We start from the raw sequence: 26,683 nt of genomic DNA, 5'->3' as shown, positions 1-26,683 counted from the left end.
CTGTGGTCATTGTATGACTAACCACGCTTGCCTACGGACCATTTTGTGAATTTCATCCATAACATACTTTCTGAAGATTAAATATGCCTACTGGCTTCAAAAGATAAGAAATAATGTTGTCTCATGTCAATCAGCAAGAACCAATTACTTGATTCTTCTCTATATTTAGTAGTGACTCTATAAGAATTTGAAATTCCATAGTGGAGCAGCCTACAAAAGAGATGAGCTTACCAGATGACTTGGCCCACAGTTCTAAAGTATAGAGCAGGGGGGGGGGGGGGGGGGGGGGCGGGGGGGGGGGGGGGGGGGGGGGGCGGGGGGGGGGGGGGGGGGGGGGGGGGGGGGCCCCCGGGGGGGGCCCGGGGGCCGGGGCGGCCCGGGGGCGGGCCCAAAGGTTGGGGGGATAAAGAACACAGAGCCAGCTTGGTTTCCAAAAATAGCAGCCCACATGGAAGCTTGGGGTATAAGTGTATGCAATTTATCTTTCACTTCCTTGCTAGCCTCACTGCATCACAAAAGACACAGCAAATAGTCACTTGGCTGCATCAAGCATGCAGGCCAAAGTGGATCATCTAAGAGTTCTCTGCAGGAAATGGTGCCTTCCAAGTTCCTAACAAAGGCATCAATTTATGCTATTAGAGAAAATAAGGAGAAACAATTGTTCATTGTCAATCACATTGCTTATCAATGTAGCTTTTTTCAGTTTAGTTTTTAAGTACTGGAGCTAAAATGCACAAAGAAAATAATTTAAATATAAATTAATTTTTGCTGCATACTTAACTGTCCAAAGCTCCAAGTGGAGCTTTAGCTTAATATGTTCAGAAATGCTATACTGAATCTAACTGACTTACTCCCAGGTAAATATGTGTAGCAATCTTCCTTAACACTATGACATGCCAGGATACGGGATAACAATTTTGGGAAATAAACTTTAACACATCAGGTTATTTTTTTAAAGCAGGGAATATCCATGTAACACACTATGCATTGCTTTCAACTGAATGATATTACAGCGTGTACAATTTGTTGTATAGTAAAAAAATAGATATGCATTTGTACTTTTTAAAAAGCCTGCAAAATATTTATCTTATTCTCCAAAAACATGAATCTTCATTCCAATATGATGAACACACTCTAAAACACAGTGAACTAGTAAACAACATGGGCTCAGTATGGTTACTTTAAAGCAATTTTCTTTAGGATTGTATGCAAAGTGTGCTTTCATATTTATTGTTTTGGTCCTTCTTTTTGTAAGCTGTTTTGAATGCTAGAAATGCAAGATTAAATATTCTATGACCATCAACAAGAAAAGGAAAAGCAGTGGTTTAGAATGAACTATAGGGCAGGAATGAACAATTTCTTTTTCTGTCCAGTGTCATATATCCAGGAGAGGCTAAACTATGGAGCCCACATGATGCTAATGGATGAGATAGAAAGAAGCTCTCTGTGGGATTTTGTAATCTGTAAAGTCATCCATTTTCTCTGCAACCCTGAACTCCTGTTTTCTTGATATCTTCTCTCTCCTTCTGTCTCTCCCCTTCTTCTCTGTCAACCAAGCAAGGTTGTGTGGAAAGGGAGGAATCACTTTTGCCAAATAATTTTATTATCTTTTGACATTATAACTTTAACTTTTTTGAAAGGAGACTGAGGACCACTTGACATTATCTTTATTATTCGAGAGAATAAGAACAGAATCTTGAAAACTGTCCAAGCTTCTTTGTACTACATCTTATAATGAGCAAAATTAGTTTGTATGTGTGTTATTTTGATTTTCTTTCTCATGTTTCCTTATTTCTCACATCTGAGTAATATTTTCTGAATTAGCACTCTTTACAGTTCACTCATCCCTTCCTAGTCCCAAGGCCAGACATGTATTTTATCACATGGATGGAGAGAGATAATAAATGTTTGCATTGCTACACTACATTGCTTCTTCATTTGTACACACCTTGAGCTCCAATATCTATCTTATTTTTGGGGCACACATTATCTTGGCAGCTAGTAACCATCAAAATAGTGCAAACAGTGACACTGACAATTTTTCTGTTAAACACATTTCCCTCCCCTTAAATAATTTGCACTGCTGAGATCAATGGCTTGGCTGAATTCACCTAGACATGAAATCACATTAACAAAGCAACATACACATTTCCTTAAAAAAAAAACCTCCTCACAGGATTGGCTGTCAAATAAACAAAGAAGCGAAAAAGAATTTAAGCAGCATGATTATGAAATAAAAACAGGGAGGGCAATATAGAGACATTTCTCCCACTTATTTATAATAGTGGGTTACCTTTTATCAATTGCTTGCATGGTAACTCAGGAATATTTTATTATTGGATTTTGCAAACAACACCCACATCTCTAAGTAGCACCAATAAACCAAAACCAAACAGAAACTCAAAATAATGTGGCATAATGTTGCTGTACATTCAAAGTGGAAATTGTTGAACAAACACCGGAAGGCAAAAAAAAAAGTGCTAACAATCTCTCTTCTACTAAGATGTTGTAATACAGAAAATATGCACCTGTGTGTGTGCACATACAAGAGAGGCTTTAATATCAGATTTCTATTACCTTGCTGGTCAAAAGATAATTAGAATGCCCAACGAAGCACACAAAAGGATAATCAAAACACTTCTCAATGGCTTTAATATGAACCCAGTTACTTATATGAAGGAAGTACCAGGGCAATTAGTGAGTCTGTGCCTTTTCCATTGCAAAAAGTATTTTCTCTCCTTTGCCTGCACACCTTGGCTCTTCCCTGAGTCATCTTCATGTGCTGCAAGCTCCTTGTCCTAAGCCAAGTCCCAAACGGCCAAGCTGTAAATCAAAAATTCCCATTAGAGATACTAGACCTGGATACCCTGAAGACATTTCCCGTATCTTTTATTTTTCCCCACCCCAACTTTTAAGCAAATGAAACAGGTTTAGAGTGTGTGCGTCATGGTTGTCCAATTATATCCTTGGCATATAGAAATGGTCTAGAGTGGCGTAGTGGCCTAGAGGTGGAACTCTCACCTCACAATCAGGAGGCTGTGAGTTCAATCCTAGGTAGTAGAAGATGTTTCTCTCTCTGGGCACAATGAGTAATTGTCTGCTGTGAACTTTGCATAGGTGTCAGGAAGGGCATCCAGTTAGTAAAACCTCACATCTGCTTCTGGACCAGACATTTCAATCATTAGTCAAATGACTGCTCTTCCTTTATTGTTGACTTGCCATGCTACACAGATGGTATGGTGATTTTGTGGGCATACATTGACTATATTCAGCTCACAGTAACAGATTTAAGAAAACTACAATATTTGGAGAGACATGGATAACAATTTTCAGCATGCCATTTTGAAAACTATCCCTTTTATATAATCTTCCTTGAAGATTGTGTGGCTCTTGGTGCTCTCTGAGCTTGGTGATTTTCTTGCAGATGTTTCATTACCAAACTAGGTGACATTATCATTTCTTGAAGACTGCATGTAGAGATTTGAGATTGCCCTATAGAAAATTGCCATACCTATTCCTTTTAACTTCAGAGTTTTTCTGTATTCATGGTGAGGGTCTTCCACACAGTTGTTTTAGGCATTTCTTCTGAGATATTAATATCTGCAGGATCAGGCCTACAATAACATTTTCATTAAGAGAATTTCTTATTTTATAAAATTATTTTTATCATTTAGAGTTGATTCTCCTGCCTTAAACGAGATAGCAAATCATTCACGGACTATTTCCAAATACAACACATATCATTCAGTTTCTTTCAAAACACTGTATTTTATGATTAGAAAATTGTCCTTTTCCCTGATTACATGAACAAAGCCATGACTATTGTAATTATAAAGCCAGAAGTCTGGAATGCCAGAAATTTAAATATTAAAAGTGACCGTCAATGAACAAATACAGTTCATACATATAGGTGAGTGGAGGCAAGGAATAACTCATCCATTTTTCTAATATTATCGTTCTTTTCTTAGTTGTATACCACCCTCATTAAATAGAGGTAGTCCTTGACTTATGATCTTAATTAAGCCCAAAATTTATGTTGCTAAGCGAGACAGATGTTAAGTGAGTTTTGCCCCATTTTACGATCTTTCTTGCCACAGTTGTTAAGAGAATCATTGCAGTTCTTAAATTAGTAACACGGTTGTTATGTGAATCTGGCTTCCCCACTGATTTTGCTTGTCAGAAGGTCACAAAAGGTGACCACAGGACACGGCAATCATCATAAATGTGAACCAGTTGCCAAGCATCTGAATTTTGATCACATGACCATGGGGATGCTGAAATGGTTGTAAGAGCAAAAAATGGTCATAAGTACTTTTTTTTACTGCTATTGTAATTTCGAACGGTCATTAAATGAATGGTTGGAAGTCAAGGACTACCTGTATCCACTTTGGAATAGAAAGTTCAGTTAGTTCAATATTAGCCTTATTTTCTTCAATGGTACTCCAAACTCCAAAGAGTCTCTTTTTAGAGTGAGATGGGTGTCATACACGTTAAATCAATCAATCAATCAATCAATCAATAAGGAATAGGAAAGCATGAGTGATGGTGCAGTGAACTTAATTATAGTTTAAGTAAAATCTTTTAAAATGGCCTTGAATTGAAAAACTTTTTTTTCTTTCAACAACAATTAGAGAACTTGAGTCCTTCTATGGGCAAAATATTTTGTCCCAGAACATGCCGGAAATTCTACCGTAACATAATACAACAGGATACTAAGCATGAATGAAGGGACTTGGTTTTTTTTCTTCAATAATGTGTGTCGGGTAAAAGAGTAGGAGAAATTCAGTCCTTTGTTAGATCTGTTTCTAGAAACAAGTTTTCAGTACAGCTTCAAGAACTAGTCAGGGAAGGGCACCCGCAGAACAAACAAGCAATTTTGATTTATTTATTTTTTAAGTATAATAGCAGCTGCATAAGAGCCATGGTGGTGCAGTAGTTAGAATGCAGTACTGCAGGCTACTTCTCCTGATCACCAGCTGCCAGCAATTTGGCACTTCGAGTCTCACTGGCTCAAGGTTGACAAAAAGGGTGACTTTGGAGTAAGGCTTGGAGATGATTGGCCCCTCCCATAAGACATAAAGGAGGATCAAGGGGACATGAGACTTTGCAGGAAGCAACTTTGTTCATTCTGGTCGATTTAACATCTGAAGCTCTTTGTTGACTTTGTGCTCTGTTTGGCCTTGTACAACTAATTGGCAATTTAGTCGTTGGCAGCATTTCAAGGGAGATAAAGGTGGGTGCTTATCAGCCTTATCCCAAAAACACTGTGGCAGACTTCTGATGGACTATTCATAAACTGCTTGGGACTCATTACAGGCTGTGAATGCATGTAATTCACAGCCGTTGAAATAATAAAAAAGGAGGGTTTGGGAACAGCATGTGATTGTTACTGTGTCAGGAAGTCTTGGTCAGAACAGCTATTGCTATTGCATTGTTCGGGGGGTGGGGGGGCGGGTGTCAGAGTAAGAACAATCTACAGAAATAGTTCCTATAACAGGACAATGCTTTAAAACAGTTGTACGCTTTTGCGTTTAAAATCTTCCTCCATGTTGTACATAATTAAAAACCTAACAAAAAAATAGGATAGAGTTGTGGCTGATGCTAGTATCCAAGGCATTCTTAAATGGAAGGAGAAGCCACCCCCAACCACGATGAATGCTATGTTAACTGGTGCAGGTTGGTGCTACACCAGGGCTGTCAAACTCCCGGCCTGCAGGCCGGATGGGTCATGTGCTGGCCATGCCCATGCCTGGTTTAGCGAAGGGGGAAAAAGTCACGTGATGATGCCGTGACAACATGAGTTGACACCCCTGTGCTATGTAGTTGAACAACAATAAGGGCAAATTTTTAAATATTTTTTTTTGGGGGGGACAACTTCCAAACTTGGTCCTTTTTAAATTTTGGAAATAGAAATTCCAGCAGCTACACTCCATATAATTTCCCATGAGGTGGGACACAGCTCGACAGGGCCCTGTGTATATTTACAAAGGTGGAAATTATTTAAGATGCTATTCTTTTAAAAATGCTAGCGATGGAGCCATGAGTGTCTGCATATGAACACAGTTGTAAAAATGGTTGATACCACTCAAAAGATGTGCCAAAGAGTATTCCGGTATCTTCCCAAATAGGTTACTAGAAGAATTAAAATAGTAATAGCAGCAGCAGCAACAACAGCACAAACAACAACAATGTAATAATTGCATTTAGCTTTTTTTTTTACCTAATGTCAATTTTTGGTACATTTTTTGAGTTTCCTGGAACTGTCAAATAATTTGAAGTCATTGGAGACATTTCAATTACAGCTGAGGTACCATCTTCTATCATATTCTGAGATTCCTTTTTAACACAAGAAAAATTCTGGTTAAGACTGACAAAATAATCTGCACATAGACCAACCAAAGTTTTCTATGACCAAATTGATAATGGTTACCTTTGGATAACATTTTCATCATTTTATTTAGCATCATTTATCAACCTTCATGACATTTGCTAACAATAAAGAAACAAGTTTAAAACCAAAGTAGCCTGATCTACATTATGCCCTGAACATATTATTTTATCTGAATTCCATCATTACTGTATTAAAATGTTCCAATTTACTTAGTACCTACACAGTCCATGCCTGGAGGCAGTGAAGTTCTTTCTAACATGGTGTAAGACATGAATCTCTTTCCAGGAAATTACCACCAGAGTCAGAAAGTTATGCCCAATGTGACCTAAGGGCCCACGATATTCACAGCAGTTGCCACCGAAAAGAGAGTGGGAGATGGCAAAAGGTCACATCCAGAGAGGCTAGGGCCTCAGTAAAAAAAAGTCTGGGACTTCAATACAAAGCAGATAAGAAAAAAGATATGGAAACACAAGAAAAAAGGACTGAAATAACTATGTAAAAACAAACAGGGCTGTCAAACTTGATTTCATTAAGGGCTGTATCAGGGTTATGTTTGACCTGGCCGGGGGGGGCGTGGCCAAGGGGTGTGGCCAGAGTGACATCACTCGTGTCGAAGGCCAGCGAAAACGGACTCCTGATCTGTTTTCGGTTGTGACATCCTCCTGCAGCCCCCTGCCAGTAAAAACAAAGCTCGGATGGGCTGTGCATGCCCCCCCAGAGCCCCGTTTTCAGCCACGACAGCTTCCTACAGCCTTCTGCCAGTAAAAACGGAGCTCTGTTTTCACTGCTAGAGGGCTGCAGGAGGCTGTCACTGCCAAAAACAGGGCTTGGGAGGGCCACACATGCCCCCCCGAACTCAGTTTTCGCTGGCAGAGGCATCGCAGGCTGGTCCTTCGCTGTTTCCAGAGTGGCCCCATGAGCCAGATCTAAGCATCCCGCAGGCCAGATCCAGTTTGACACCCCTGCAGTAGAAAGTACTCTCCTTTGTTAGCTGCAGCGGGCAACCTTTTCCGCTAAAAACTGTTTTTCCTGGTGAAATTTCTGGAGAGAAAAAACTGTCATGTTTTTAAAGAAAGATCTAATGCTCCCTCTAGTGGTCACTCATGAGAGCATAGAAGCAAGACATGAAAGCATCCTTGCGCTGTTTCACCGTAGTGGTGATTATGTTAGTAAGGTGCCTGGAAAAGATCTGACTTACTCTCCCAAAAGCACTGGACATCTGCCTGCAGAAGCCAGCGGTCACATCAGATCAGCAGCACACAGGAAAAAGGGACATGGAGTACAGTGTCCAGAGGCCCAAAAGCAAATGATGTGAATGTTGGATGGGTTTCTGCCCGATTACATCATCACTCAGTGCAGTTCCTGGTAAAGAGCCACATACAGCCACAATTGTGTCATGAAAAAAATGGAAAACATCAGTTATGGGCCGAGGATGAGATGGAAACAGTATCATGAGGACATAGCAAGTTGCAGTTAGGGGAACATGTGGATGAACCTTTGGAAGGGAGAATCAGGATTAGACCTATAATTGCCATGCCTATTCTGTCTGAATTTATGTAAAGAAATGAATGGACCACATATGTATGCTGAAAAATTAGGAGAACCTTTAGTATAGTGTAGTTTAGTGTAGTGGTTAAAGCGCCAGATTACAGACCGATACACTGTGAGTTCTAGTCCTGTCTTAGGCCAACTGAGTGACTTTGGGCCAATCTCTCTTTCTCATAATCCCAGTCCACTTCCCAGGGTTACTGGAGGTGGAGGAAATAGGAAAAAGGAGTATTAGGTATGTTCACTGTCTTGAGTTACCTATAAAACTAATAAAGGCAGGATAAAAATAAATAGCACCTTTTTTTTTCTTCGGAATTTCAGACTGTGTAAAGACAACAAACTATTCCACGTTACCCAAAAGGGATAAAAGATGTTGACAAAAATCAGTGAGAAGAGATAGGAAAATCTTTTAGCCCCTAAGCAGAAGAAAACTTTGAAAAGAGCTCACTAAAGACTCGTCCTTTCAATTCTGCTGAAAAACACTTAATTTCAAACATACACCCACAAACATATCTTGCTGCTAAGTACAGGTAGTCCTCAACATTATGGCCACAATTGAGCCTAAAATTTCTGTTGCTAAGAGAGACTGTTGTTAAGTGAATTTTTAATCACATGGCCATGTGGATGCTGCAATGGTCGTAAATGTGAAAAACAATTATAAGTCACTTTTTTTTCACTGCTATTGCAACTTTGAATGGTCACTAAACAAACTGTTGCAAGTCGAGGACTACCTATATGTGTACTTAAACTTACTCACATCTTCTTTTGCCTGTTGGATAGCATCATCTAATGTTTTCTTCTTGCTTTCTGGCATGGGATCATCAAGCCAGCTGAGTTCCCTCTTTGAAAAGCATAAATACATGAGCTTCCGAACAAAGACCAGTGCTAAAACCTTTGGAAGGGAGAAAAGAGAAAGGAGATTTGTTGGTGGGTGGGGGGAGAGTAACATTCCTGAGATGACAACAGAATTCACTGGAAATGAGCAAAGTAGATAACAAGCACCCAGAGAAAATAAATAGAAAGAGAGAGCAGCAGAGAGTAAGTCACGCATCGTCAAGGTCTCTTTTTCCAAAAGTTTTCATTATGGAAAATATAGCTTGCTTTTTTGCTAATTCTGGGGCTATTGTTCTCCCATTGTTAAATAAACACAACCATGGGTCTTTTGTGATACTGCTGAAACCAATAGGAAAAGGCAAGAAACAATCAATAGCCACAGTCATTCCCATCTTCCAAAAGGGAGACCCCAGCCTTGTTGAAAATTACAGACCAATCTCCTTATGCTGCATGATCTGCAAAGTCATGGAATCAATTATTAACCAATCCATTACCCTCCACTTAAGAGACAAACAACCTGCTCTCTAATAAGCAATTTGGTTTCAGGAAAAAACTATCCTGTAATCTGCAACTCTTACACTGCAAAAACATATGGACTACACAACTCAGGGCAAAGCAATAGACGCAGTTTACATAGACTTCTTTAAAGCCTTTGATTCAGTGGTACAAGGCAAACTACTTCTAAAACTAAAATCTTATAGCATCTCCGGACACCTGCATAATTGGATAGCTGCATTCCAGTCAAACAGGCAACAAATGGTAAAAATAGGGAGCCCCCTATCAATTCCCATACCTGTTAACAATGGTGTCCCCCAAGGCAGTGTTCTAGAACCAACTCTCTTTTTACTTTACATAAATGACCTTTGTGATCATATTAAAAGCAACTGTGTTCTTTTTGCAGCTGATGAAAAAGTATTCAACACCACCGACAATGCTGCTACACTTCAAAAAGACCTTGACTATGCTCTGTCTTACATATTGGCAAGAAAAATCAGAAAATAAAATACAAGCTGGACGGACAAGACCTTGTAGATGACCCTCGCTCTGTCAAGGACCTTGGAGTTCTCATCTCTGATGATTTAAGTGCTAGAGCCACTGCAACAACATTGCCAAAAAGGCATTCAGAGTTGTTAACCTAATCCTGAGAAGCTTTTTCTCTGGTAATATTGTACTACTAACTAGAACATACAAAACATTTGCTAGACCAATTCTTGAATACAGCTCATCTGTCTGGAATCCACACTGCATATCAGACATTAATACAATTAAGAGAGTCCAGAAATATTTCACGAGAAAAGTCCCCCACTCCTCTCCTCGCAATAGAATAGCCTATGCCTCCAGACTTGAAATTTTAGGCTCAGATAACTTAGAACTATGCCACCTTCGGTCTGACCTAAGAGTAGTACATAAAATTATCCATTACAATGTCCTACCTGTCAATGACTACTTCAACCTCAACAATACACGAGCACACAATAGATACAAACTCAGGGTAACTTGTACCAAACTCGATTGCAGGAAATACGACTTCAGCAACAGAGTGGTCAATGCCTAGAATACTCTACCCGAGTCTGTGATTTTGTTCCACTAACCCCAAACACTTTAACCTCAAACTGTCTACTGTTGACCTCACCCCATTCCTAAGAGGTCTGTAAGGGGTGTGCATAAGCGCATCAGCGTGTCCACCATCCCTGCTTTAATGTTCCCTTTTATTCGCATCTATTTCATGTATTAATAATCATGTTTATACTTATATACTGTGTATTATCAAATGCATGCTTGAAAAAATAAAATAAAAAATACAGAATTCATAAGGAACAGTGGATGAAAAGAAAAAGTAGATTTAATTATCTTGGAGCTATTTGGTAGGTATTCAGAAATAATCACACTGAGAGAAAATCAGATATTTTAACTCCAAGCACACAATTAAAACCACAACTCTTCTAGTAAAAGAAAGGCTCGTGTCAAGAAGTACACTAAGGGTATTCCTCACTTACTGACTGTCTCTTTTAGCAACCATTTCAAGGTTGCAACCAATCCTCTTCATTTATGACCATCACAGCATCCTGCAGCCATGTGACCACTATTCATGGACTTCAGTCAGCTTCCAAACAAGGCAAAATAATTGGGAGAACACAGAAGTCAAATCTCAAGTTATGGTCATGTGATGTCTCATGTAATGACCCTGGTGCTTAGTGATTGCCAGTCCCAGTGGAGGTCAGTAAGTGAGGACTACCTCTACAGCCCACTTAAACATACAAGCAAGATTTCTATTAATTAACACTGAAATTTAGAAAGAGGCAATGGATGGTACTGACCTGCTTTGCCAATTGTACGAGAAATGAGAAATGGCATATTCAGTCAAATCTACAAACTACAAATTAGGATAAATGGAAATTTATCTGAAATTTATCTTAATTTCCATTTTGTAAATAGTTTCACTGTTAATGATTTCCCCTTAAGCCACCAGCAATAGTTTATATATAGCAGTTGGCATCAGGCTAGAAAGCAGGAGGCCTCAAATTCAAGACCCACCTTAGCTATGAAAGCCAGCTAGGTGTCCTTGGGCCATCACTTTCTCTCATCCCAACTCACCCACAGGGTTTTTGTTGTGGGGAAAATAGGAAGAAGAAAGTGTGTCGGGTATGTTTCCTACTTTGAGTTATTTGTAGACAATAATAAAGACAGGATGCAAATAAATAAACAAACTATCGTCACTCACCTGTTCTCTGACATAGGAATAATATATAACTAACAACCCATTTCTGAAGTCTTACAACTCAGGATTCTCAGCAAAAATCAGGTCTTCTCAAAACTGGGAAATGTCATACCAGATCCCAGGTTAATGCCTTTAAGATGAAATTCTGACTCTGCCTCCCCATGCCCTTATGACAGAGATGGATACTTCAGCTTAAGTATTTTTACCATCATGGGAAAGATAATGGCTGCAGGAGACGTCTTGACAACCCACAGAATGATCAGACAGGTGAGCTGGATCATTGTGAAGAGATACACTTTCCTCAGAGGAACATGTCGCAGGTAAATGAAATCAGGCTGATGCTTGGTGGGCATTCCCATTAGCTTCAGGCGATCAAAAAACTAGGGAAATAGTACAACAAAAACAGAGCATTTGTTGAAAAAGATCCAACTGGTAGAGTAGGCATTCTAGAAATCATATTGTTCCAACCAAGCATCCTGGAATTGTTCATCCTGGCTGGGAAGGCAAGGCAGAGTACAACTAAAACTTTCATGGATGTGCTGCCATAAGGAAACCATTGCACAACCTAGTACATGGGTCAAGAGCATTTTTCACACAAGAGCTTTCTTTAGTCAGTAATACAAAAGCCATTAATTCTTTAAATCTGCATCCTATGAACAGGAATCATATATATTTCCACCCATGGTCAAAAAGCATTTTGATAAAATTCATTTTGAGTGGTTTCCCAGGGAACCCTTTATGTTATACGTGGTAATATACTTTTAAACAGTGTATTTCTCAACCTCGCAATGTTAAGATGTATAGACTTCAACTGGCTGGGGAATTCTGAAAGTCCACACATCTTAAAATTGTCAAGGTTAAGAAACACCACTCTTAAACAATAACGTATCCTCACAACTTATAGTTTAAAGCTGTTACTCAAACATTGAAACGTTATAATACTTGAGAAACAGCCCAGCTCAATGTAAGGCATAAGTTTTGCATTCTATTGATCAAAACTTCAGTCCCTAGTATCTTCTGTTGAAATATGGAATGTGGTGCTTTTTTTGTTTACAACAAAAGGAAGTGCACACACTTTGGGGTCACAAGCAACCATGAAATAGATTTATTGTGTCATATTCTAGTACAGTACAGAATATACGAAGTATGTTGTTGTTCGCTCACTAAGATGTCCGACTCATGGACCATAGTGTGCCAGATCCCATCCCTCCCCTGTCTTCCAGAGTTTGCCCAAATTCATGTTCATATATACAGTATATATAAATTAAAAACCTGAAAAATGGTGCAAATCTCAGGGTTTTATGATGTCCAACTCAGAGGGTGATGGGGAAGAAGTCATGTGCTATGGGTTATGTGCTCTGATCCATTAATAGGCAAACATCCCAGAGATCCAGGCCCTAGTACTGTATGTAACAAAAATCCAAACCTCCTTTGTCTGGCTTGGTGATGTCTGGGCCAGAATTACAAGATCAAAGCCCAATGGATCAATGACTCATCTTATGGAAGCCCAGGGACTGAACCATGGAGAAATATAAGCCTTGATACATAAAGCAAAATGTCTACTATTTTTTGCAAAGCTACTACGGCAGTATTGTCTTTGGACTGTTGGAAGAAATAGCCATCTGGTTCAGTTCCAAGCTGGGAGAAAGACACTGAAAACATGGAGGCTGATTGGAAAGATGGTTTATTGATGAAGAAGCAGCAACATGGGTGATTCTGGGCAACTGACCACATGAAGTTGAGAGTGAGAGGTATTTATACCTTCTCTTGGGCTTTGAACTTGAGCTTCCTGTTCCTGTGCAAGAACATGTATTCTATTGATTGTTGTAGGGGTCACAGCTGGCTCTGTAGTTTATCAGAGCCCCCAAGTTTGATTAAAGTTTGGAGGGTGTGGTGCAACTGAGATGATGCAATGAAGGAGTTTGTGTTCTGAAAGGGTGTTGGGCAATTCTTATTATGGCTGAGGGATAATCAGACCTTGTTGCAGGGAGTAATGGATTACCAAATCTGCATTTCTAAAAGCTGGTCTCAGCTCAGTACCTTGCTGGGGGCAGGTAGCTGGAGCTCTGAGTTTCTGTCCCCCTTAGGATTTTCATTTCTCTTCTAGGAGAAATATTTTATCCTGCCTTTTTAATATTTCTCAAAATATTTCATTCTTCTAGGAGAGGGGTGGGTGCTAACTTTCTACAGGATAATGCTGAAATTATTGTTGGAAATTATCTTCAGACCATGTTGTCCCCCCACAGCCAAGAAACTGAGATGAGCACCATGCCCTAGATTCGGATACAGCTGCCTTTTTATTATGGCTATCAGGTACTGGTACTATGGCTACCTGGTATTTACCACTACTATCTGGTGGAATACATGTTTTCTCTACTCAAAATACAAAGCTCTTTTTTCAGTCTTCTGATGTCCCTACCACTTACAAAAATTCACCACAAACGTTAACCATTCAAAGGCCCAGACATCCTTTCTGTGCTTACATAATATATATATATAAATACCTGTATTCCATTCAGAGAAGAAACACCCATGTATAAAAACACTCCATAGAGAACAGGCATCGGTATAAACTGAAAAGAAAAAGAATATAAGTACTACATGAGATGGAGTTTAGGTATATCACTAAATTCTTCATAACTAAAAAATAATACTGTATTGTTTAAAAATACAGGTAGTCCTCGACTTATAACACTTAGTTTAGTCACAGTTCAAAGTTACAACGGCACTGGAAAAAGTGACTTATGACCGTTTTTCACATTTGCAGCTGTTGTAGCATCCCCTAGGTCATGTGTTCAAAATTCAGCCACTTGGCAACTGACTCCTATTTATGGCGGTTGCAGTGTCCCTGAGTCACGTGATCAACGTTTGTTTCTTTCTGACAAGCCAAGTGAATTGGGAAGCCAGATTTACTTAACAACTGTGTTACCAACTTAACTGCAGCGATCCACTTAACAACAGTGGCAATAAATGTCATAAAATAGGGCAAAATTCACTTAACAGCTGTCTCATTTATCAACAGAAATTGTGGTTGTTAAGTCAAAGACTACCTGTATAGCTTCTCACCAATATGACAACTTTTTTTAAAAAAAAAACAAACCCTACTCAGTCAGTTAAACATGCTGGGGAAAATTAGTATGTTTTGGCAACTGCACTATTATGTAACCTTTCTATACTTGGGGAAAAGAGGCACAACCACACAAAGGCAACTCTAATTTAATGTGGTTGTTCAATTGAGTGGTGATTACCAGGGTCCTGCAAAGGCCAAGAACAGCAGTGTACTCTCCTTTCTGGAGAAATTAGACAGGAGCTTGATGAGCATCTATCAGGGATGGTTTAGTACAGGGGTTCCTAACCTGCCAGGAACCAGTCCACGCAAGCGAGCAAAGCCCCACCTGCACATACATGGGATACAAGCAGTGTGCAAAACCACACCGCTCCGGTCTGGGGAAAAACATCCCTCCAGATCCCTGGCAACTCAAAAGCTTGGGGACCACTGGTCTAGTAGATTTCTGCCCTCTTGAATTGCAGAGTTCTGAATTAGTTTTCAGAGAAGGAAAGAGTACGGAATAAGGTATTATATTTAAACAGCAAGGGTCGTGTTTATGAACAATTATGATAGCTTTTATTTTGATTGAAGAGAATAGTCACTCTTCATCTTTATAACCAAGGATTTATTAAGGTTAATTTCAGTATCAAATCTGTCTTTAATCTGTGTCACGGGATACAGTGTGGCATTTACACTGAATTTTATTTTGAAATTGAATGCAGAAAATCATACATTAACAGTTGCATATTTCTCTGGCTGTGGTAGTCCTTCAACTTACAACCATTTGTTTAGTGACCATTCGAAATTACAACAGCACTAAAAAAAATGTATTGTAACTGGTCCTCATGCCTATAACCATCACAACATTCCCATAATCACTTGGCAACTGGTATGTATTTACAATGCTTGCAGGGTCCTAGGGTCTTGTGATCACCATTGGTGACCTTCCCAGCTGGCTTACAATAAGCAACGTCAATGGGAGGAGCCGGTGTCACTTAATGACATGATTCACTTAACAACTAAAGTGATTTGCTTAACAATTGTGGCAGAACGGTCATAAAATCGGGCACAGCTCACTCAACAACCACCTTGCCTCGCAACAGTGGTCATCAGCTGAGGTATATATAAGTTGTAACTGTGGTCATAAGTGGAGGACCATCTGTCCTGTAGAATGTATCTGTAGATATGCTTCTAGATACAATGAATAACAAAATGACTTTAAGGGAGCTTTAAGATAAGACTAAATTGCTGCCCTAAACCATTTTAGTCTAACCTAAATGTTAGACTGAACGTTAGACTAAATGTTTTGCATGAACAAAGCATTGCTTTTCTGTTTTATTATGTTTCTTCACAGAATATGACCACTGATAATGCAAGTGACGTATACAGAGATAGGCTTCTCTAATTAGACTGGGTCAAAATGACAACCTATGCAGTAACTTTAGGATACAAACTCTGTCATGATGCCATGACATCTGATGCAAATACATAAATAGCAGATTTTGTATCACAACGGGTGTTTCATCATCTGCCCTTCCTTCCCCCTCACAATGCCTAGGCCTTTATACAAATGCAAATGTCTATGCAAGCATGGTGCAAAACCGCTGAACGAGACGTTTCAGCACGTGCAGGAGCACATAAGAAAGCACCTCTTTTTGAACGTTTCAAAGTAAGCCAGTCATTTTCCAGGCGCACACAGTTTGCTTGGGAAGCTCTCCCAGATCACCACCGCAGGAACTGGCACGCACTTCTGTTTTGTGTACTAAAAGTACATTCTACAGCAGGAGTATCAAACTCGATTTCATTGAGGGCCACATCAGGGTTGTGTTTGACCTCGGGGGTGGGGTATGTGTGGCCAGGATGGGCGTGACCAGCTTGAAGTCACTCGTGTCGAAAGCACCTGTGGTGGCCTGAGCGCTCTGCCAGTGAAAACGGGCTCCTGAGCTTCGTTTCCGGCTGCGATGGCCTCATGCAACCCTCTGCCAGCAAAAACAGAGCTCGGGAGGGTCACACATGACCCTCCTGAGCTCCATTTTCATTGGCAGAGACACCACAGGCTGGTCCCTCGCTGTTTCCAGGATGGCCCTGTGGGCCAGATCCAAGCACCCTGTGGGCCTAACCCCTGAGTTTGATAAACCTGTTCTACAGAATCTTTAAATTTTAAAGGATTTGCACATCTTTATCAAGATGGGCTACCCTTTGGACTGGGGGAGAGAATGGTGCTTCAGAATGTGTGGATACATTCTGGGGATGCTTACACAGCAAGAGCCAGCAAATCCTTAAAGCAGCTGGTTCTTTTCTCAGGATCATCCCAGATGACCTCAACAACAGCAACACAAGCTTTAAGAAGCAGCTAACAGGAGTTACGTGCATACCTATGAGTATGCCAGAGCACCTTTTCCCCTTCAAACTCCCTTCCAACCCAAATTGCTGCATCTTGTTGATGATGAATCCAGGATACTAGACAATCGTTAACAATGAGATCATTAATGAAGAACCACACGTGCTCCCAGAGCTTTCTACAGGCAATCTTTGACTTATCACCACAACAGGGACTGGAAAATTAATCATTTAAGTGATGCGGTCATTACATGGGATATCACATGATGGCAACTGATTTTACGACCTTTTTAGCCCCAGTCATTTAACAAAACATTGTGGTCGGTAAGTGAGACGTCACATGACAATGACTTGCGACCATCCCTGCTGGTTTTCCCAGTGACTTCGCTTGTCGGAAGCTGGCTGGGAAGATAGCAAATGGTGATCACATGACCAGGAGATGCTGTAATTTTCATAAATGCGTAACAGTTGCCAAGCACCTGAATCATGATCAACGGACCGCAGAGACGCTGTGACAATTGTAAATATGACCAGTTCTGTCATAATTTTTTTCAGAGCCACTACAACTTTGAATGGTCACCAAATGAATGGTTGTAAGCCAAAGATTATCTGTATGGCATTGGGATACCATGGCTGTACATGATAGAACTGGTTTGGTATAGTGGTGAAGGTGATGGCCTTGAAACAAGGAAAGTGTGGGTTCTAGTCCCACCTTAGGCATGAAAGTTGGCTGGGTGACTTTGGGCTAACCATTCTTTCTCAACCCAATCACCTCACAGGGCGGTGGTTGTGGAGAAAATAGGAACAGAAATGAGTATTATTTACATTTGCTGCTTTGAGCTACTTGTAAAATAATAAGGGCAGGCTAAAAATAATTCTAATAAATAAGAAAATTGTGCTTGGTCCATAAGTTATAGCTAGTGTGGCCTAACCTAAAATGTAATCATCCCACTACTTACTTCCTGCTCCTTTCTTTAAACCTGCTTTAAACCCAGATGTGGAAAGCAGCTATTAACTCTATTGTCTTGCAACTCTATTGCCCTGCCCTGGACAGAATTTGCTCACTGCTCTGGGAAGCGATGCAGAAAGATATATCTTTACTTTTTGTATATAAAAGGAATATCAGATACCAACTTGAATGGCGGGGAGGGGTGAATATCTTTGGTGGTCTCAAAAGGTCTAAGGCCCACTTCTTTAAATAGGCTTCAAATCTTTTCAAATCTTGGTTTGCGAAAGTCAAAAGTAGTTTTGATAAATGCTACTAAAGATAGGCACTTTCAGAACGTGACACGGTCTCGAGCCAATACAACTCCATTAAAGCTAAGACTATTTAAAAGAGGGAGCGGAGGTTGCCCTGACATACCCTTTAATGTTCTTCCATGCTTTTACCTTTAACACACTAGTGATGAAGACTGAAAGGCCCATTAGTACAAAGATCATCACTCCAGTTGCTCTTTGTTCAATTATGCCCAGGAATTTAGGTTGCTCCCCAGGAGCTGCTACAGTAGATTCAAGTCTAAGACTGTTCACGTGACTGATGGAAAGGACGGTTGCAGCAACATACCAAGGCAACCCCATCACTGAACACACACCAAGCATGATGCCCACCATGAGAAGGTCCAGATGGTAGCCACATCCTTTCTGTGAAAATAGAAAGCATTAGCAGAGGTCAACTAAAACCTTGTTATCATTCACTGTGAATCATTGGATACACAGTAGAGGAAAGGTTACTAGAATCATCAAAAGTTAGAATATGGTGCCTTATTTCTGGATGGTGGTAAGGGAGAAAAGTAGCTAATAGAATAGAATAGCATTCTTGATTGGCCACATCTGTTATCCATATCTGTTATAATCAAAATTCTTTCATGTTTGAAAATATGTACATCTGCACTGAGATTGGTTAGGAACACTTTGCTACGATTTAACTTTTCTTCCCACGTGTTGCTCAATGTTTCTTCATATGGTTGAGAACTAGGGAGTCATGGCATGGAATAAGGACTTTTCATTAAGATGCTATTCTTTGGGATGGAGGAAACCTATTTCAGACCTCTGGCTTCACACACATCTAACTAGCAATGAAAGCTAATTGCAGTTTCCAACACTTTTTAGATTTGTGAACAGGGTCTTGATCAGATCACTTTCCTGATTTATTTATTCTCCCACTTTAGCTCTGACTATATGGCATGTTTTAAAATTGCGTGCATGCATTTGTGATGAGCAGAAGTGCAGCTCGCTAAATAATGACAATTATGCACTACTGGGAGCTGCATCCTATTGGTAAATCTTTGGAGTTCAATATTCTCAGAACTGGTTTGAGCTTTCCAGAAATTAGGCAGGAACATTTCCCTCATATTCCCTCAGGGACGCTGTGGCTCAGTGGCTAAGACGCTGAGCTTGTCGATCAGAAAGGTTGGCAGTTGGGCGGTTCGAATCCCTAGCACCAAGTAACAGAGTGAGCTCCTGTTAGTTGTCCCAGCTTCTGGCAACCTAGCAGTTCAGTTTGAAAGCATGTAAAAAATGCAAGTAGAAAAATAGGGACCGCTTTGGTGGGAAGGTAACAGCATTCTGTGCACCTTTGGCATTTAGGTATGCTGGCCACATAACCATGGAGATGTCTTCAGACAGCGCTGGCTCTTCAGCTTTGAGCACTGCCCCCTAGAGCCAGAAATGACTAGCACATATGTGCAAGGGGAACCTTTACCTTATTTCCCTCATATATGAATGGTTAGGGACAGAGCCAGGAATTCTCCCTTTGTTCTAATTGTCCATCTTTGATATTACTAAACAATAATCAACATAAATCTGTATTGGCTTTTTTCCTTCAAGGTTTGATTTGACTGGCTCTTTTGCTTCCTATGCTGAACCTTGCATATATACTGCACATTTGCTAAAAGTGGAAGAGGCACAAAACAGTGCATAAACACAGGGATTTAATCGTTTCAACTTTAAAGCAGCAGATTGGCATGCTGGCACACCAAGTCTCCTATCAGCTTAAGAAGTTCTGATATGGGGGCCTGGAAAAGCAGGAGAGAAGCATTTTTATTATTTAATTTCCTTTTATACCAGCTCCAGGCTGCTTAATTTTTCATTCTGTTTTTTGTCAACCTGGAAGATAAACAAACGTTAGGTAGAGCAGAGCCATATCTCACCCACTTGCACAACGTTCCTCTATAAAATCTTCAAAATTACTTTTGAATTTGGGAATGTTTCAATACTGATTTCGCCCTCTGAGATCAGAGCAATCTGAAAAATGCAACAGACCCTAAAATATTTTCACACAAGCAATATAAGATTGCAGACTTATTTGTCACTTGAAATGGAAATCTGGCTCTCCCGGTTTCCAAAAACTGGAAATAAAATTATTCCACAGGGGGGGGGGGGGGGGGTTGGGGGGGGGGGGGGGGGGGGGGGGGGGGGGGGGGGGGGGGGGGGGGGGGGGGGGGGGGGGGGGGGGGGGGGGGGGGGGGGGGGGGGGGGGGGGGGGGGGGGGGGGGGGGGGGGGGGGGGGGGGGGGGGGTGGGGGGTTTTTGAACTTTAGATTTCCATTTTAAGAACAGATTTAAAGTTTCAATCTCTACTGTATGCTATGGGTTTCCCTGCCTCACCTCCCTACAGTAGGTGTACACTGGATTATAGCCGTAATGGGATACATTTCACTATGTCGTTTGTATAAAAACCTGTTTGAAATAACACAACCTGCTGATTTTACTCAAACTAAAGTTCCATTTAATCTGGATTATGCTGCTGTTTCACAGTGATTTTACTTCTCACATGACAGCCATAGAAAGAAAAGCTTGGCAAATTATCCTGGACACACTGCTCTATTACCTTAAGTTTATGTTCTTTCCTGTTCACAATAACTGCTGTGATTTGTTGGTCCATAAATATCAGTATAGTACAGAGTAATGCTGGGATGATCGCTGCTAGCACAGTCCATGAGGGATTGGGACCTATTGGGCTAATGAGCCATCCACGGTCATCTCTTGTTGGCTGCAGAAAAATAAAATACACAGATGCAACAATGAACTGTGCCGTGTTTGCATGCTTCCCCCCAACTCCCAATTTGTTTTAGCTATATGTAGACAATAATATAGGAATGTCACTGGCTGGCATTTCACTGGACGATGAACATGGGCCTTGGTATGGCCACTCAATTATGAATGTAAACCTATGATTCCTCTTTGGTAGGGAATTAAAATGCTGGTTATGCATGTTTTTTGTTGGGTTAAGCCCACAAAACCTTTTGAGTAACATGCTAGAAATTTCACTGTAAAAACTAGAAAGAGTTAAACGAATGAAATAAAAGAAGCCTGGCTATTAAAAGTGAAATTTAATTTAATTTAAACTCATTAAATATCCTTACTTCAATCATTCCCTATAAAGTTAGCCTTTTTCTCCTATTACCACATTTGAAACCACAATTTTATGGCACTTTGGGGCACTGAGTCACTTTCAAGCCTTCCAGAAGCTAAATGCAACTCAAGAATCTCAAGTTTGTATCCTACTTATATTCCCACCCACTCTAAAGTACTTGTCCCTCTTCCGAAACAAAGTACAGCATATCCTGAATGTTACAAACAGGATCTCAGTTCCCACTCAGCTATACATGCAGCCTCAATGCCCACATACAATTAGTCACAAAGTGTGACATCCTCCCTTCTTCCCGAAAGGATACGAGAAACCATCTAAGGCAGGCCTTGAACTCTCCTGTTCCAGCTATTCAGGCAAGGGATATTTTCCACATACCACTACCTGCACTTAGAAGAATTCAAGAAGATGAGGTGAAGTACCTACCTTGAAGACACCTGGGACATTCAGTTTTGGTGATGGGATTCCAATGCAGTAGTCAATTAGGACCATGGTAGCAATAGTTATAAAAATAGCAAAATCACTTAACACAGAGCGTACCTAAAGAGGAAAAGAGGGGGCGGGGGGGCAGACAAGTCTGTCCAAGTTAGTGTTAGGATACCTACTGTAGGACTTGATCTATTAACCTAAATAATCAGTTCCAAATAAACCAAGTGTTGGATGTATGACATTCATATTGCCAACCAGGACACCTGCTGGATATTGAACAGATGCACTGTCCACCTGATGAATAATTGCTCCCCAAATCTGAAAAATAAATTTCATGAAATTTCAGTTCTTGTGCAAAGCAATCAAAAATGGCTTTCAACCCCTTGTACAAGATCTTCTACAACTCGGACATCGTATGAGCTGTTTTGAAAAATTTGGAACACAGGAAAAGGCAGGAAAATGTTTTAGAAATGTTATTTCTAAAAATTCTGTTTTCATTATTCAAAAGGAGCCAGTTCTCAAACAAGTCTAGTCAAACATCTTCTGTTCTTCTCTTCCAATCTTTGCTGAAGGGAAGACTTAATAGAGAGGGCATGACACTGATTTATCTCAGCAATTGCAGGTGTCTAATATTTTCAATCTGTTAGGCACATATAGAAATTGAAGTTGTGTTGTGGTGGTCTGGTTCACACATTAAAGCACAGTGAAGCTCATTTTCGATTTTGGCTTCGGCACTATGGGTGGTAAGCAGTGGTGGGATTCAAAAACTTTTACTACCGGTTCTGTGGGCGTGGCTTGGTGGGCATGGCCATGTGGACTTCGAGTGGGCGTGGCTTTTTGCAGCCCCCACCCTGGGAGCTTCTTAGCCACAGAGGAGCCTCGGGGGCATTTTTGCTCCTCTAAGGCTCCTCTGGGGCTCAGGAAGAAAAGGAACAGAGCATGGGAGGGGCACGCAGCACCCCTCCAAGCTCCATTTTGGGAGCTTCCTAGCCTCAGAAGAGCCTCGGGTGGGGTGGTTTGCTCCCTTAAGTCTCCTCTGGGGCTCTGGAAGGCAAAAAATGGAGGTCCACCCTCCATTTTTTGCCTTCCTGGGCCTCAGCAAGGGGAATCCCGGCACAGCTGATCTTATCTATAGCTGATTATCAGGAGGCAAAAGAAAGAAATACCTTAGGTGAATGTCAGGCAGGCGGGCAGGGTGAGTGAGCATCGGGCGGGAGGACGACCGGGTAGGGTGTGTGGCCAGCCAGAACTTCCTACCAGTTCAGCGACCCACACCAAATTCTTGCTACCGGTTCGCCCGATATGGTGCGAACCGGCTGAATACCACCACTGGTGGTAAGTCTGTCAAACACAGCTACTGTTTGATTTGAAACTAGCCTAATATCTATTTGTATATACTTGGCTTTTAATCATACAGTCTGTCCCAAGGTTTAAGAATATAAGTATAGCCATCTGGGATCTGCCTACCCCAGGCATCTGATGGACCAAATGTGGTTTTAAAGGGAGATCGGGAGCCTGTTTTTGCTGGCAGAGCGCTCGGGCCACCACAGGTGCCCCCAACCCAAGTGACATAGAGCTGGCCACACCTACCCTGTCCCCCCAAGGTAAAACACAACCCTGATGTGACCCTCAATAAAATCAAGTTTGACACCCCTGCCCTAAGGCAATGTGAAATATACTTACTTCTCCATCCTTATCATTCTGCAAATAGCCTATCAGTAGCCCTGTTATGGGTGAGCAGGTCCTTCCTTGGTAGAGAGGAGGAAAAGAGTTCTTGCAGGGCCACTTGGAGGAACATTCTTCTTAAAGCCAAAGAGACATATTCTTCTCAGCCAAAGTCTAACGGCTCCAGTTTGGTTGAGCATATCTGTTGGAAGTGACTGAGACACATCCTATTAACTGCAAGGAGTTTGAGTCAGAAGGTCTTGAGAAAGTGGAACGGACTTTCATGGCTGTGAGTTTGCCATTTGTGTTCTGGGCCGCAGGCCCTTCTTGGTTGGTTAAGGCCTCCTGGGAGGTGGCATGTGGTTGGTTCTAAGAGGTGGTCAATGCCTCTTTATGAGTAGTGGTATTCCTTTCTCAAGAGGCTCTTGGGCCAACAGCTCATGACAACTTTCATGCAGTCTTCAACCTTCCCTTTTCCATCACTTTGTTAAGGATTAGTGCTCAGTTACAGAAGGCTGTGAATGAATGAAGTGAATTTTCTGGACCCTTTTTAGTCTGGGTTCAGACCTGGGTAAAGTACCAGTATGATATTGTTATGCTTGTTGATTATTTTGGAGGACTTGGGACAAGGGAGGTTCAACCATTCTGGATCTCTGAGAGATTTTCTGTATGATCAACCATGGTATCCTCCTGAAACCAACTTCAGGGACTAGAAGCAGGAGATCCCTGCAATGTGGGATGCATCAGGGTTTAGGGCTCTTTCTAGTCCTGTTTTAACATTTGCATGAAACTGTTTATTGAGGTAATTTACCAGCCTGGGTTGCAACATCTTCAGTATGCTCTTGTCTCAACTCGTAAAGCATGCCTGTTTTCAAGTTTCCATAAGCAGGAGGGGGGAAAAAACCTGAAGGAGCAGTACAGCAATTAAAACCAGAAGTACATTCCATGCTTATCTTACAAAGATTGTAGCTTAGGCTACCGGATCTTCTGCCCACAAAAATCCTTCATTGGATAATGTCACTGATGATTGGATAATGTCATTACCCAGCCCGTGAATGTGCTTCGTTGGAGAATCTGATTTATGACATCTTGTATATCTTCACTCTGGGTCGAGCAGGTGATGCGATTAAGGTATTGACCTAGTGCCTAGAAGCTAGTGTGGTATTGTTGGAGAAGAAATGGCTTTCTCAATCCTGGCAAGATGGAGTGGCTTTTGGTTTTTGGCCCTTTTGGCCCTGGAGGTACGTCATCTTTGACTCACTGGACAAAGCTGGTGCATAATTTGGAGAGTCTCCTGCACTCGTGGCTACTGCTTGATGAGAAGGTGGTAACTGTTGGTGGAGAGGGGCAGGCTTTGCACAGATTCATCTTCTACCCAACTGTGCTCTTTCCTGGACCAGGAGGTTATGTCATGATCCCTCATGTCTTGGTTACTTCCTGTTTGGATTATTGCAACATGCAATAAGGTTTCCCTTGAAGAACACCTAGAAGTTACAACTAGTCCAGAATGCAGTGGAACTCACAGTGTTGGACATTCCTAGGTGTGTTATGTGAGCAGAAGTTACTCCCAGTTTTTCTCCACGTGCAATTTCAGGTGCTTGTTATTGTTTTGTTTTTAAAGCCCTACACGGCATGGAACAAGGTTATCTACAGAATCCTCTCTCCCTGAGGACAACTGTGCATCCCATCAGATGGAAACACTCTGGATCTCCTTTTCTTAAAACCTGCCAGCTAATGGATTCTGGCAAACATGTCTTTTTTCATTGCAAACTCTGCCCTATGAAACATAGTCTCCCCTTTGAGAACTGACAGGTTCCTATTCCTCTATCCTTCCAGAGATCATTTAAAATCTGGCTCTTCCCTAGATATTGGAACAGAATGAGGTTAGGGTGGGACAAGAAATGTGGCTGCATTAAAGAAGTGTGGCTGTAGCACCAGGTTTTTCTGTTTTTAGTTTTACTGTTGTGTTTATATTATTTTAGTTTTTAGTTTTACACTACATGTTATTTTATTGGTTGTGAGCCACCTAGCTGTTTTTAAGATGGGCAGCTATTTAAATGTTTTAAATAAATCTGGTCAATGCCCTTCTTAGCCCAGATTTTCGCTTCTTACAGTGACCAACAATTGCCTCTGGAGTACCTGAAAGGGGAAGGCAGAAACATATTCTCCTCCCACCACTGTTCCCCTGAAATTGGTATACAAAGATATCCCTGTTCCCAACCCAAGGATAACACTGACTTTTAAGACCAAAATATGTAGGTAAGACAACAAAAACAGAAAAACAAAGAGAACTAGACTTCCATCTGAATGCAGATTGTGCCTAGAAATGAGGGGAGGGATTCCTTTCAATTTCCAACAATGGTATTTTTATTTATCAAATTTACTGCTTAGGCCACCTATCTCTAGAGATAATTATGCATTTGAGGAAATCCATCTGGCTAATCATCATTATAGAGAAAAGCAGGCTAATCACCATTATTGAGAAATGCTGCTGGAATCTACTTACTTTTTTGGGGAAATACTTAGTGCTCCTAAATTTCTTCAGTGTGCTTGACAAAATATAGGTAGTAAAGAACAAAATGCAGCACCACAAAAGAACATCAGGGGTAAGAGGTCCTGTGGCTCCACATGTAGATCCTATGAATTCTCCATGCATCTGCTGACATTGCTGATTGGACAAAAGAAATTAAAAAGGAACAGTAGCAAAAGAGTACAGTGACTTCAGTGAAGATATGGGGCTAATGGTGGATAAACTATAATAAGCATCTAAATACATTAAAGCTCCTTAATTCTCAAATGAAGAAAACCATGCAAGAACCAAAATTAGATCTCAATTTCAGTTAAATGTAGTGTTCTCTTCCCAAGCAACAAGAACCTTTAGATGCAATTTGCGCAGTTTAATAATGCTTAGGGGGAAATATTAACTTCACAATCCAGAATGTTGTCAGTGCGTGCATAAAAAAAATGTTTAAATTTTAGCATCACATTAAAACATATCAGGTGTACATCAAAATGAAATTAAAATGAAATGAAATACGGTATATTCACACCCTCTACATTAAAACCAAATGAAGAATTGATTAGTCTGAAAGTATCCCCCACAAAATATCTGTCCCATTTAAAGGTACCTGTAGAAATATTGAATTTGCCCGATTTATTAGTCCTAATTAAGTCAAAGTGAAACAAATATAAGAGCATAGAAGCTTATATAGTTTAACAAATACTATGCAGTGGTATTTATTAAAAGCATGAAATACCACAAATCCAATCATTTTATAAGTAATTGCTTAATTATAGTTCAGATAATCAGCTGCATAGCATTTGACAAACATAAGCAGAA

At 40.7% G+C, this 26,683-nt stretch overlaps 1 protein-coding gene across 9 annotated transcripts in view; it reads right to left on the bottom strand.

The window, feature by feature from the left end:
- The window catches only part of LOC113420152 (electroneutral sodium bicarbonate exchanger 1-like), a 98,303-nt gene that overhangs the window by 3,280 nt on the left and 68,340 nt on the right, over positions 1-26,683 (bottom strand). For 2 of the 9 annotated variants that reach the window (XR_015747782.1, XR_015747783.1), the window contains exons 16-25: positions 25,850-26,011; positions 21,676-21,789; positions 20,710-20,871; positions 18,271-18,522; positions 13,997-14,065; positions 11,699-11,872; positions 8,697-8,831; positions 6,221-6,336; positions 3,512-3,614; positions 2,687-2,823 (exon numbers count right to left, since the gene is read on the bottom strand). Coding sequence is in view for 5 of the 9 variants with exons in the window: in XM_087956310.1 (XP_087812436.1) it covers positions 3,527-3,614; positions 6,221-6,336; positions 8,697-8,831; positions 11,699-11,872; positions 13,997-14,065; positions 18,271-18,522; positions 20,710-20,871; positions 21,676-21,789; positions 25,850-26,011 (1,272 nt within the window). In the remaining 4 variants the exon portion in view is untranslated. Of the gene's footprint in view, positions 1-1,652; positions 2,824-3,511; positions 3,615-6,220; positions 6,337-6,404; positions 7,754-8,692; positions 8,832-11,698; positions 11,873-13,996; positions 14,066-18,244; positions 18,523-20,709; positions 20,872-21,675; positions 21,790-25,849; positions 26,012-26,683 lie in introns of those variants that run through there. The other 7 variants (XM_087956310.1, XR_015747784.1, XM_087956311.1 and 4 more) reach the window with 7 other exon arrangements.

The sequence above is a fragment of the Notechis scutatus genome, chromosome 2, assembly GCF_049901735.1.
Source record: "Notechis scutatus isolate UNSWTSFEM ecotype Mainland chromosome 2, rNotScu1.2, whole genome shotgun sequence".
In the NCBI taxonomy this organism is placed as follows: Eukaryota; Metazoa; Chordata; class Lepidosauria; order Squamata; family Elapidae; genus Notechis; species Notechis scutatus.
The sequence above is the reverse complement of the archived record's forward strand: the minus strand, read 5'-3'. Positions and strand labels throughout refer to the sequence as shown.